This window comes from Gavialis gangeticus, unplaced genomic scaffold (genome assembly GCF_001723915.1).
Source record: "Gavialis gangeticus isolate Ggan-Ray unplaced genomic scaffold, GavGan_comp1, whole genome shotgun sequence".
Classification (NCBI taxonomy): Eukaryota; Metazoa; Chordata; order Crocodylia; family Gavialidae; genus Gavialis; species Gavialis gangeticus.
The window spans coordinates 35,048,868-35,060,901 of NW_017729034.1; the positions used below are offsets into that span (position 1 = coordinate 35,048,868).

Consider the following 12,034-nt stretch of genomic DNA (forward strand, 5'->3'; position numbering starts at 1 on the left):
TCCCTTCCAACCCTAAGTACTATGATACTATGAACTTCTTGCTGATCCCCCATCCTTCAAGGAAGTCTGTTGTGCTATCACTCAGACAAAGAACAGTAAGGTGCTAGGCCCAGACAGCATCCCTACAGAGGTCTTCAAAGCTGGTGGAACAGCACTAATGCAAAATTTTCACCAACTCATCAAAATATGGGTTAGTGAGGAAGTTCCACCTGACTTAAAGAATGCCAACATTGTGACCATCTTCAAGAAAGGGGATAAGTCAGTGCATGGGAACTACCAAGACATTACCCTCCTCTCCACTGCTGGGAAGATTCTTACATCCTTCTGAATTGCCTCTTCCCCATTGTCCTTCCAGAATCCCAGTGTGGCTTTAGATGATCTCGGGGTACCACTGACATGATTTTTGTTTTACAACAGATCCAGGAGAAGTGTAGAGAGCACCACCAGGTGCTGTTTATGACATTCTCCATCAATCATGACCTCTCCATCAATCATGGAAGGTGCTGGCTAGGTTTAGTTGTCCACTGAAGTTCATCAGTGTCCTCAGGCTACTCTATAATGGGATGACCAGCATAGTCCTTTGCAATGGATCAGTATGCAATTTACCATTCATACTGGTGTCATACTGCATCATCACCCCAACTCTTTTTTCCATCTATCTTTCTGTGATTTTGTTTCTCATCTGTGACCACCTTCCTCCTGGAATTGAGGTTGAGTAGCAAATGGGTGGTCAGCTTTTCAACCTGCAGTACCTACGCAGCAACATGAAAACTACCAGTTCTTTGCTGAAGAGTGGGAGAACCTGGGCCTCCCTCTCCCTAGGCAAATTCCACTGGTGTATTAGTGAGAGGGCCCACCTCTTTCATGTAACTTACATGGACTTGACATGACTTCCTGTGTGGAATAGCATCTCACATCCACATAAGTTGCCAAAAATCCTGCTTACGTGGCTAACTTTAGCAGTGTGAATGCTATTTACCCATCTAAAGAAGGGCTTTGATTTGGGCCTTAGGTCTTATGGAGGGTTATTTCCATCTTTCCCCAGTTAATTGGGTAGGGTCTTAGGTGGAAAGGAGCCAACTCCTTCAACCTAAGATTGACATAAAAATATTCCTTTTATTAACATTATGATTCAAAATGAGTACCTTTTGTATTATCTTGGACATTTGTTAATTTGAATCTATCAAATTATTTTTAATTGTGCCCTTAATTTGATCATTACATTGTTCCATTTTTAATTAGCTTAGTGAAATTGCAGGAAATTAGCTCAGTAATATACTTGCTTAAATGCATATTTGTATACTTATCTTTCTTTAAAAAAATTAAATACAAAAAAAAAAGAACTGGTTTGTTCCATCATATTGTAACATATGCCATGAGCCCAAGGACACATGTAACATCAGGTAAGAAATCCACAAGTCACAATGCTTTTGGATTAATAATATAAATCGTCTCACAGGCCCCTTTATTCTCTTAAATATAATGCTGCCCCTGGCTTGGGGCTCCTATAGATACCCCTGGCTGCTTTGATTTCAAACTGCCTGTTGCATCCTTTTCTTGTTCCTGAATTTTGTAACCTCCAAACCAGCCTTTTCCTCAACCAGCAAGGTTCAGGGTTGCCAACCCAAGGCAATTTTTTTTACTGACAATCTGCCTACCTGCTACCCAGTCATGTTATAGGCAGATCGGAGGCAGCACCAGGAGCAACACCGTAAGGGCCTGAGAAGAGCTACCTTAGGGTGCTGCACTCCTACGCAGACGTCAGGTGGTACTGCTATCCTTTAAAAATGCAGCTAGCTTGTTTTCCAACCATGGAGTTTCAGATGTTCCATGCTATTAGGGAGCTGATTTTGTAGAGGTGTTTGTGCTTCCTGACTTATGGATGGTGCAGTGTCTTTATGGAATTTACAGACAGGCATTTTCAGCCTTGTTATTTGTGAAATAGTCATAAGTTTACAGAGAGTTAGCAACCCTGGCTTGGTTACTCCAAGATTTGTACCAATAGAAATGAGAGCAGAAGTTGGTCCTTTTGCAAATTTTACTCACCGTCATAAATGCTGCAATCACCGCTTTCTGTGAGAACTCATGGGTTTCTTTTGCTGTGTGGGCAATGTCACCCACTGTTCTTGTGAATGTAGCCATTGATCTCAGAAAGCTCAGCTTTAGACTTAGGTCCTAAACCCCTCCCAGGAACAAAGAAAATAACAGTTTAATGCATTAATGATAGCTCAATACCAGGAGAAGTAAAGCAGCTGAGACCTTATCTAGACTAGGCTATAAAGGTGAGATGTTAGATCTGAGTAGCTTCCAACTGGCTACAGTTTTCCACATTCAAAAGTACTGTGCCTTTGTCTTAGTTTGAGTTTTAGAATGTGCTGATTAGATCAAGTAAGTTATTGTGATCTAGCACTGCACATTTACACTGTAGTTTATGCAAGCCCTCCTGGGTCATGTCAAAATACAGTAGCCTATATCCAGCTCCCACCACCTGTATTTTAAAAACAGGTTTTTTTCACTTCACCTAATAGCCAACGTCTGGTCTCCTTTCCTGCCAGTGGAGAAGGAGTAATTATTATGTGCTGAAACCTTACAACCTACTTATATTTAACATTAAAAGACAGTCACAGTTGGGATCCTTTCTAGATGCAGGAAAACCAGGAATGTAAAAAAAAGGCCCAAACATATTTAGTCTGTCCATACTATCATTTAGTTTAATTCTCATGGGAAATAGAACACTCCATTAAGGTTGTAATTAATCATTTTGTGGTGAAAAGAGTTACTTTGGACATTGGGATAAGAGTCTGGAAAGCCCCAACTACATCATGGGTAAGTCTTGGAATTTAAAATAAATAAGAAATAAACAGCGTGCAACTGGTCTGATCTCATAGTTGTAAAAATATGTAGTCCTTTAATTCCTTTGATCAGATGAAAAGGGATATTTAACAAACTTTTCTGCAGCTTCTAAGCCAAAAAAACTCATAAACCTCCTTCTGCCATGAGACTGTCATAAAGCAAAAATCACAGAATTCCCTTTTTGCCCTGACACCAACTCTCATAAAAAGGAGAACAAGCAAGATCACTACATTTGGACATCACTTCATAAACCCACTGAACTGATAAAGTTACTATCAGTCTCATTTTAATCTCAGAGCTATCCATGGACATGTGAGGATGGTCACAGGCATTGAGGAAGTGAGTGGGGAATTTTATCTTTTCTTGGAACTGTTTTTCTTAGCACCGAAGAAGAAATCCTTGCCCTGGGAATTACATGAAAGCAAGTCTTCCTTCAGAATCCAGCATGGAAAGTTTTGTGGCCACATTTTGAAGATCAGCTGTGGGATGCCAGACTCAGGAGGTCCACTTTTCAGAATATTCAAGTATTCTGGGAACTCAAGCCATAATACAATGATGTTTAAAGCCCCATGAGACAAATTTCTAGTACAGACAAGCTGGGCCTAATGAAAAGATTTTTCAACCTTAGGACCTCAGAAGTTTAGGAATGAATAAGGAACCCATAGCAATTAGTCCTGTACACAGTACCATGGCTGAGGCAGTGCAGCGGCGGAAGTGGTGTAACATTTGGAAGAGAATGTTGTCCACCAAGGGCAGGATACTGTCCTTTGTTTCCATGGCCACTTGGTCATAGCAAAGATGGAGTGTGCTGAATGACCTCCTCCACTCATTCTGCTGTAACAAAAAGGGAGACATACACAGACTCATCTTTGAGATCACTTCCTCTCATGAATGATCTCACACCTTCCTCCCCACAGAACTGCTGCAATCATTAAGTTTTAGACAACTTTCTATAGACTGAGAGAGAACCTGTAGAGAAGCACATGTATCAGAGGCCACAGAGGATTATTATGATAATCTGATCTGACTTCTGAAGTAGCCTAGGCCAGTGATACTCAACCTTTTTCCTTGGCAGACTAGATGGGGAGTACCTGGTCAGCCCATAGACCAGATATGACCAGTGGCCCTGATCTGGTGCTGAGGGCAGACACAGCAGGGCCCCATCTGGTCACAAAGAGGGGGCGGGGATTGTAGGGGAGTACCCTGGGCCATGGGGATGACAGGACCTGGATCTGGGACTAGCTACTCAGATCAAGGACAACAAGAAGTCCTTTTTTAAATACATAGGGGGCAAAAAGAAGGTACTGGGTAATGTGCGGCCCATGCAAGACACGCTAGGAAATTTGGTCATCACACCAGACAACAAAGCTAACCTATCTAACAACTTCTTTGCCTCCATTTTCCTGAGAAGGGACCGGATCAGCCCCCCCTCACCGAGCCCCCCTCAGGCCCCAGGGGAGGCACACCCAGGCCAAGGGTCAGGGAGGATCTAGTCAGGGAACTTCTGGAGGGACTGGATGTATTTAAATCAGCCGGTTCGGACAATCTCCACCACAGAGTGGAGATCAGCCAGTTAGCGACCCATTTGTCTTTGTAGGCATCGATGCCACAGTCCCCCAGTTTTTTAATGAGAACAGGGTGAGAGACAGTGTTGAAGGCTTTCCGAAAGTCCAGGAAGACTATGTCCACTGCTACCCCTGCATCTAAGGATTTGGTGACCTGGTCGTAGAAGGCCACCAGGTTGGTCTGACAGGACCTGCCTCTAATGAACCCGTGTTGGTTGCCCCTAAGCATGATCTCCCCTGCTGGCCCCTCATGGACATGTGCCAGGATAATTCTCTCAAAAAGCTTGCCCAGGATCGAGGTAAGACTAACTGGCCTATAGTTCCCCGGGTCCTCCAGGTCCTCCTTCCTCCCTTTTTTGAAGATGGGAACCACACTGGCCCTCTTCCAGTCCTCTGGCACCACACCAGAGCACCACCAGTGCTCGTACAGCTGTGCTAGGGGTCCCGCAATGACCTCAGCAATGGCACAGGCTATAGGATTTCACCTAGTGACTATGGCAGTGGAGGAAGAATCACTCTTCCATCCTAACAGAGAATATTACTGAGCCCTGTAACTTGTGAGCAAAACTAGAGGGAATCTAAGCCAGACTTTTGGAAAGACATGTAATTTTGGTTTAAAGACTCATGTGGGAGGAATTCACTAGAGATAAATACTTGGAAAGGAAACATCCACTTATGAATGCCTCCCCCACCATCTCTGAGAAGAGAGGAGTTTAAATATCAGAACAGGTTCAAAGCTAAGCAGCATCCTCTCCTGGTAGAGCCTGTGATACCGACACACTCAAGTGGCCTCTTCCAAGGCAATATGGCAACATTTCTCACTTATGGCATTTGATAAGATCCAGCCCCATAATTCCTTGTTCCAGCCACATAATTCTAGGGAGATTGCTAATATGAATAGTTTCAGGAGAAAGATTTGAGGATAGGGTCCAGAATTTGTATCAATGAGACCCAGAGGTTGAGATTTTAATCTTGCAGAGTCAGGAAATTCAGGTTCCCCAATAGCTTTAACTCTAACGCCCTGTGCCTTGCATCTTTTTTCTTTCCTGCTCCAAACAGCTCATGAAGACAGTGTGTTCAGAAAGCAGAGCGGATGCAGTTCTGGGCCTCATGGACTCGCATGTTTCCCATGTTTTACTACAACTAGAATACCTCACTCCTAACCCAGATTACACATCAGGCAGTGCAATGTCCTGTTTCGCAAGTGCAACTCATAGTGATAAAAGACTTCACTTTCCCTTGTACCATGAGGCCTGCATACTTGACCCCAGAAATGTCACTGAAAAGAGGCAAACATAGAAAAGCATGCCTTGCAAGCTATGCCTGAGAAGCAGTTTCACAAAAAACAACAGTCGAGCTCTACCTCACTGGGTGAACCTTCCTCTGGGATCAGCTGGTTACTGAATTCCTGCAGCACCACTAAGGTGTCGTTGAGGTGGCGAGTAGCTGTGAGACTGATGGCAGAAGCAATCCCCTAAAACACAGAGTCATGCCTCAGCCTAGAACAATCTCTTTTTTCCATGATCCTCACCTGCATTCCTTACCTCGGCCCCCTCACTTCCCTTCTCAAACTGTGAAGACCTTCACAGGCCTTCCTTTTCATTCCCCTTTCAGACAAGGAGGCAAGGCCTTCCATCATTACCCTCCTTCTTCCTCCAGTCTAATGAGAGATCTTTGATAGCTACTTTATACCTTTCTCTTCTCCCTCCTTCACCCTAAGATTATGCAATTTCTCCCACTTTGATGCTTGCACAGATATTTGAGGGCTCCACAATAATTTGCAGTCCTCCTCTTCAGTGTCTGGAAACTCTTTTTGTTCCCTTCCTTCCCCACAAAGATTCATTGCCTAACCCCTCAACTATCCTCACCTCTCTCTCAGCTTCTTCCTGATGAGAAGTTTGCAGTATGATGATGAGATACTCCCTCACAAACTCTTTGCTTCTGGATACCCGTAATACTGTCCCATAAAATTTATATGGGAAATACTACAAAAAAATAACATTCTCATTAAATACACTAGAACAAATGTTATTCCTGTTAGTAGTTTTGGAGATCATAGTTTGCACTGTCCTGTCTTGGTGGAACAAAAATTATTTCCTCCAAACCATTTTCTATTGATGCTGATGGCCTTGTTCCTTGCTTACACTGATAGGTCGATATTTGGGAAAAATAATTCAGATTCAAGATAATACCTTACGTGTTTTCAAAAAAAATGCACCATTATGGTCACCATTTGGTTGAAAGTAAGGAATGGTAGTTTATGGCAGAGGTAATAAGGGCTAGATACTATCTGACTGATTTCTTTACTATCTGATGGACAGTATTGTGGTACATTATAACTCTGCAAAATGAAAATTTTGATTCTCTTCATGTATCTAACAGTGAAATATTACTGCTTTGAAGATTGCACCTGGCCATCATCACCGATAGTATTTGGAATGTAGCTTTTCCACATCACTATCATCATCTATTTACTGAAGCTGAGATTTTAGTGCATGTTTCAAAGCAGGCCCATAATTCCATACATAAGCAGGAAAACTGGGGCCCTGGTTTTTATGAGCTGTCAAGTGTTCAGCACTTCCAGTGACTATTCTGGGAATATGCTGTCTAATACTATCAGAGGATCTGGATCCAGAGTTGGAGAAATGTAGGCAAGAAGACAGTGGGAGGGGAATATTGCTCTTGAAAAGCAGATTTTCCCATCCATCATAGACCATAAATGGTGACTTATTAGCATTTTATGCAGCACACAATATTCTATAGAGATTTTTAGTGGGTCATTATGCAACGGTTATGGCAGAAGTATATTTTAAAAAGGCATGAAATGAGAAGAGGCTAAGTGCTTAAGTATCTGCTTAATTTAAACATATGAAGAGTACTACTAAAGTCAACAGAAGTCAAATAGGAATTTACAAATTCTAATACAAAATAGAATTCTAGAAAAGAATTCTAGAACTCTAACTTGTGTTTCTTAAACACCAACCTTATAATTCAGGCTATCTAGCATTCTTTTATCTCCCCAGAAACATTAACAACTCTGGAAGACTGCACTTACTGTTTCACTCTTATACACTCAATAAATAGAGGACTGACCTTATCTTGGGGCCCCTGAGAGTAGCTTTTGCTTTTTACAAGGATCTCATCTACAAGCTCACGGGACCACGCATCATCCATAATGGATTCCACTGATATTTCTAAAAGCTGTTGGAGGGTAGGATAAAGAATCTGTTACAAATATTTATACTCCTCAAACTTATTGCTGCCTTCTATTTTCAAAATAGTCTAGGACTTAGAGACAGAAACTACAAGATGATTCACTTCCTCTGGTATCCTGTCTCTGACCACAGCCATGGCAGATACTTCAGAGATAAGTGTATGTAAGCATAAGACAGGTTGGAGACCTGACCTTATACCCATAATGCACCAGCCAACATAGCCATGTCAGTATACTGACAGACACGCATTGCACCGAGTATAGACCTAATGCATGTTACTTCCACTCCAGAGTGGAAGGAAGAAGGTGGATCTTCAACAACCCCAGAATGTGCTGCTAAAGTCATAGTTGTAAGGCAGGGGTGGCCAAGTTGCAGCATGCATGCCATAAGTGGCACACGGCAGATCAGAAAGAGGACAAACAGTGCAGTGGCAGATAGGATAAGAAGCAGAAAGCAGAGCAGCGGACTGGGTAGGGAGCATAGGGCAGGAAGGAGAAAGCAAAGTAGCAGATTGTACAGTGGAAGGGGATCAGAGAGGCACTTGGGGAGGGTGCAGGGCTAATTGTGGCATGCCTGCCAAAAAAGTTGGCCCCCATTGTTGTAATGCATGCCATGTTTGGAAACACTGGCATTGTTCTGTTGCTGTGTAGATATATTTGGGAAGGATATGCAAAGCAACTGATCCTATCATATAATAGGAGAAACATCAATGATTCTTTGCTTAGTGTGAATGGAACACAACAGAGATACTGATGATGGGATAAAGAAGATGGATGTTAGAAAGAAGGCTGACGTTTACCATAAGCAGCTTGCCCTTCCATGTCTTCTCTTCCAGAGTTTCCTTATTATGTTCTGGAAGGGACAGAAATGTTGCTGGTCAGCAAAAATGGTATAAATGCTGTTCAGACTGAGTCAGCAAAACACAATGGAAACCTAGAATGTCAGTGAAAAGTGAGTTGCACCAGATAGGATGGATGCTTTTGCTTGATTATCAACATGTCAATATGAAATATGAGCAAACCTTGTAACCACTGAAAGAATTACACAGGTAAGAGCTGGATTTGCCATCTCTTGAACTCTTTTAATTGAGCTGAACACCTTTCTGGAAATTATTCTTTTGTCAAACATGTTCTTGGGTTCAATAGAGCAGTGGTTTTCAAACTTTTTCACACTGGGACCCATTAGCATAACAACCAGCTTGCTGTGACCCACACCCTCAGGGTGTCTCTTTCTCTCTCCCTCTCTCTTCCCCCTCCTCTCTCTCCCTCTTTCTTCCTCTCTTCCCCTCCCAAAAGAGAGAAAGAAAAGCATGTTTGCAATTAAACCCTATCAAGCTGGGTATGCAAGAAAAAGACACACTTTGTGTATTTATTCACTAATGTGAGACATCAACCCCCAATACTCAGCTAGACACATTCAGAGAAGACCGTGTTATTTTTTCCCCTTTGAAAATAAAAACTTCAAATAACTTTTGCAGGAGCAAGAGCATATAGGTCGACAAAATGTTTCCCAACACTTATTCCTATCACTTCTGTGGGGTGATGCAACTGAACTGTTTGCCAGTCATAAGTGGGAAGGACTGATCACACACACCAGCTGTTTGATGTTCTGCTCCCCTACCTTCCAGATATTTTATGAGCTCAGGAATCTGCTCTGTCCACAGCTGTCCCAAAACTGAGTGCATCACAGGGTGAAGAGAATTGATAGGGTGGAGGGCATGAAGCAGTTGGAGGGCAATAATCCCAGAATCCCCACCCTTGTAGGGATACAATGAAATGACCTGGTAAATGAAGAGACAGAGTTAAATTTAAGGCACTAACAGTGAAAGGAAAGTTAGGAGATTCAGTTCTAATGCTACACATTGTCTCTTAAAATATCACTTGTGTATGGATGGGGACCAGCAGAGGGGCTGGAAGGGACCTTACATATCATTGGGTCCAGCCCACCTGCACGTGGGCAGGAAAGACTTCTGGGATCAGATGATCCCATCAAGATGGGCATCAAGACATTGTTTGAAGATCATCAGGATGTGTGACTGCACTACCTCTGGGGGGGGGCCTGTTCCAAACCCTTGGTACTCAACTCATAAAGAAAATTTTTCTTATGTCTAGCTTGAAGCAATCCTCAGTCAGCTTGTGCCTATTATTTCTTGTCCTTCCCTGGGGGGTCCTTGGGGAACAGATGCTCCCCCAGGCCCTGATGTACAACCTTGATATACTTGTAGGCTGCCACCAAGTTCCCTCTGAGTTTTCTCTTCTCCAGGCTGAATAGTACCAAGTCTTTCAGCCTCTCCTAATATAACCTGCTCTCTAGGCCTCTAATCATATGTGTGGCTGTCCTTTGGACTCTCTCAAGCTTCTTCACCTCCTTCCTGAAGTGCAGCACCCAGAACTAGACACAGAAATCCAGCTGCAGCCTCATCAAGGCTGAGTAGAGAGGGAGGAGGACATTCTTAGCCTTGCTTGAGATGCCTTGGTAGATGCATGCCAGTGTTTGATTATCTGCCAGCTATGCCATCGCCTTGTTGGCTCACGTTCATTTTGTTCACATTCATTATCATGACACCCAGGTCTCATTCAGATTTGGTTCTAGCAAGCATAGCACTGCCAAGCCTGTAAGCGTGTTGTGGATTACATCTCCCCAGATGGAGCACTTTACATTTCTCCATATTAAGTGACATCAGATTGAGGTCCACCCACCTCGTGAGCCTACCCAGGACAGGGGGGCGGACTTGATGATCTACTGAGGTCCCTTTCAACCCTAACATCTATGAATCTATGAATCTATGAAAGGTTAGCCTGTATTGCCAGCCTGTCTCCAAGCGTGACCACACTCCCCTATAGTTTGGTATCATCTGCAAACTTTGCTAGTTCACTTTTAATACCTGAATCCAAATTGTTGATGGACACGTTGAAAAGCACTTGTCCGAGTACTGAACTCTGAGGGACACCACTGGTCACCCTCCACCATGATGACTCAGTTCAATCTATTCTCTGGGTCCTACCACAGAGCCAGTGACCTAGCCACTGGATGGTAAAGTAGTTGAGGCTGCATTTTCCCAATTTTTTCATGAGGAATTCATGGGAGACCAGATGTAACATGGCAGCTTTGTCCCTTGGGCAGTGGGAGTGCATGGAGCAGGGATGGCTACCATGCTGCGATACCAGTTATTTTGGCACCCCTCTCCCAAAGTCAGTGCTTCAGACCACTGCCCTGTACACTCCTTTTCAGATTCACTACTGGAGACCAGCATTGTCTGAAATAGCTATATATCTGAACAGTCCCACAAGAGCATGCAAAAATCTGAATGGCAGATTTTCGAGATAAGTCCATCAAGCATGATATAAGAAAACCTCAGTTGGCCTAAACGCAGCACACTGTAGTTTCACAGATAAAAAATTTTAAATGTCTTATGATATAGTATTCAATTAGGTGCAAATATTCTGCAGCAAAGAAGTGAATTACAGGTCCAATCACTTACTAAAAGGCGTAGCAAGAGTGCCTGAGGTGTTGGGAGCTCAGCCGCTGCCAAAAGAAGAAAGAGAACTGCATTGAAAGAGAGTACATTTCTGGTGCAAAATGGAGCAGTATCTGAATGGAAGGCAAATTATTGCATAAGAAAGAGCCACCACTTCCCCTGTTCTCCCCTTCCATCCCCTCCCCCCCATTTAAGAGAAATAAAATTAGAAAACTTTTACAATCATGATTTCAAAAGAGAAAACAAATATGTAGATTGTGGAACCTCCCAGCCACTACTGAACAAAGTAACAGCACCCCCAGAGCATTCACATGCCTTTTTGGGAATGAACTTTGCTTTGCATTTCAGGTGCCCTTCAGGGGTCTTAATTCAAACTAATTCAATCTCATCCATGATAGAAAGATGAACTGTAGGAGACCACAGATAAAAAAAAAATGTGTTATGCTCCAAAATAACTCAAGATGGAATTGATATACAGGTTTCCCTCACTTTATGTGGGTTCTGCATATGTGAATTTGCTTTTATGCAATGACCCTTTTTACACCCCAGATTCGTTATATGCAAGGTAAATTAACTCTTATGTGATCAGCAAAAGGTAAGTCTGTGGGGTGAGGGGAAAGAGCCATGGGCGTGGGGTGGGGGCAGATGGAGGCCCCAGCAGTGAGGGAGGGAGCAGGGCACAGGCAGGAGCAGGGGCTGGGATAAGTGGGGCCTCAATCTGCCCCCCCCCACCAGTGGTGAGAGAAGGAGTGGGACTGGGGCACAGGCAGACACTGCACAGCAGGAGCAGGGCGCAGGACAGGGGGCTCTTCCCAGTAAGGGGGTTGGGCCACGCTGTGCTCAGGGCGGGTGGCAGTGGCTCTGGGAGAGGGCCTATGGGGGCAGGCTGTAGCCACCCCAAAATTTGCCATAGCCCCCCCCCC

At 43.5% G+C, this 12,034-nt stretch overlaps 1 protein-coding gene across 1 annotated transcript in view; it reads right to left on the reverse strand.

Moving 5' to 3' along the window:
- LOC109304230 (maestro heat-like repeat-containing protein family member 1) overlaps positions 1-12,034 on the reverse strand; it is a 95,598-nt gene that overhangs the window by 63,100 nt on the left and 20,464 nt on the right. The window contains exons 14-20 of the mRNA XM_019526710.1: positions 11,115-11,158; positions 9,254-9,413; positions 8,433-8,485; positions 7,512-7,619; positions 5,782-5,892; positions 3,541-3,687; positions 2,047-2,175 (exon numbers count right to left, since the gene is read on the reverse strand). Of these exons, the coding sequence (XP_019382255.1) occupies positions 2,047-2,175; positions 3,541-3,687; positions 5,782-5,892; positions 7,512-7,619; positions 8,433-8,485; positions 9,254-9,413; positions 11,115-11,158 (752 nt within the window). The remainder of the gene's footprint in view (positions 1-2,046; positions 2,176-3,540; positions 3,688-5,781; positions 5,893-7,511; positions 7,620-8,432; positions 8,486-9,253; positions 9,414-11,114; positions 11,159-12,034) is intronic.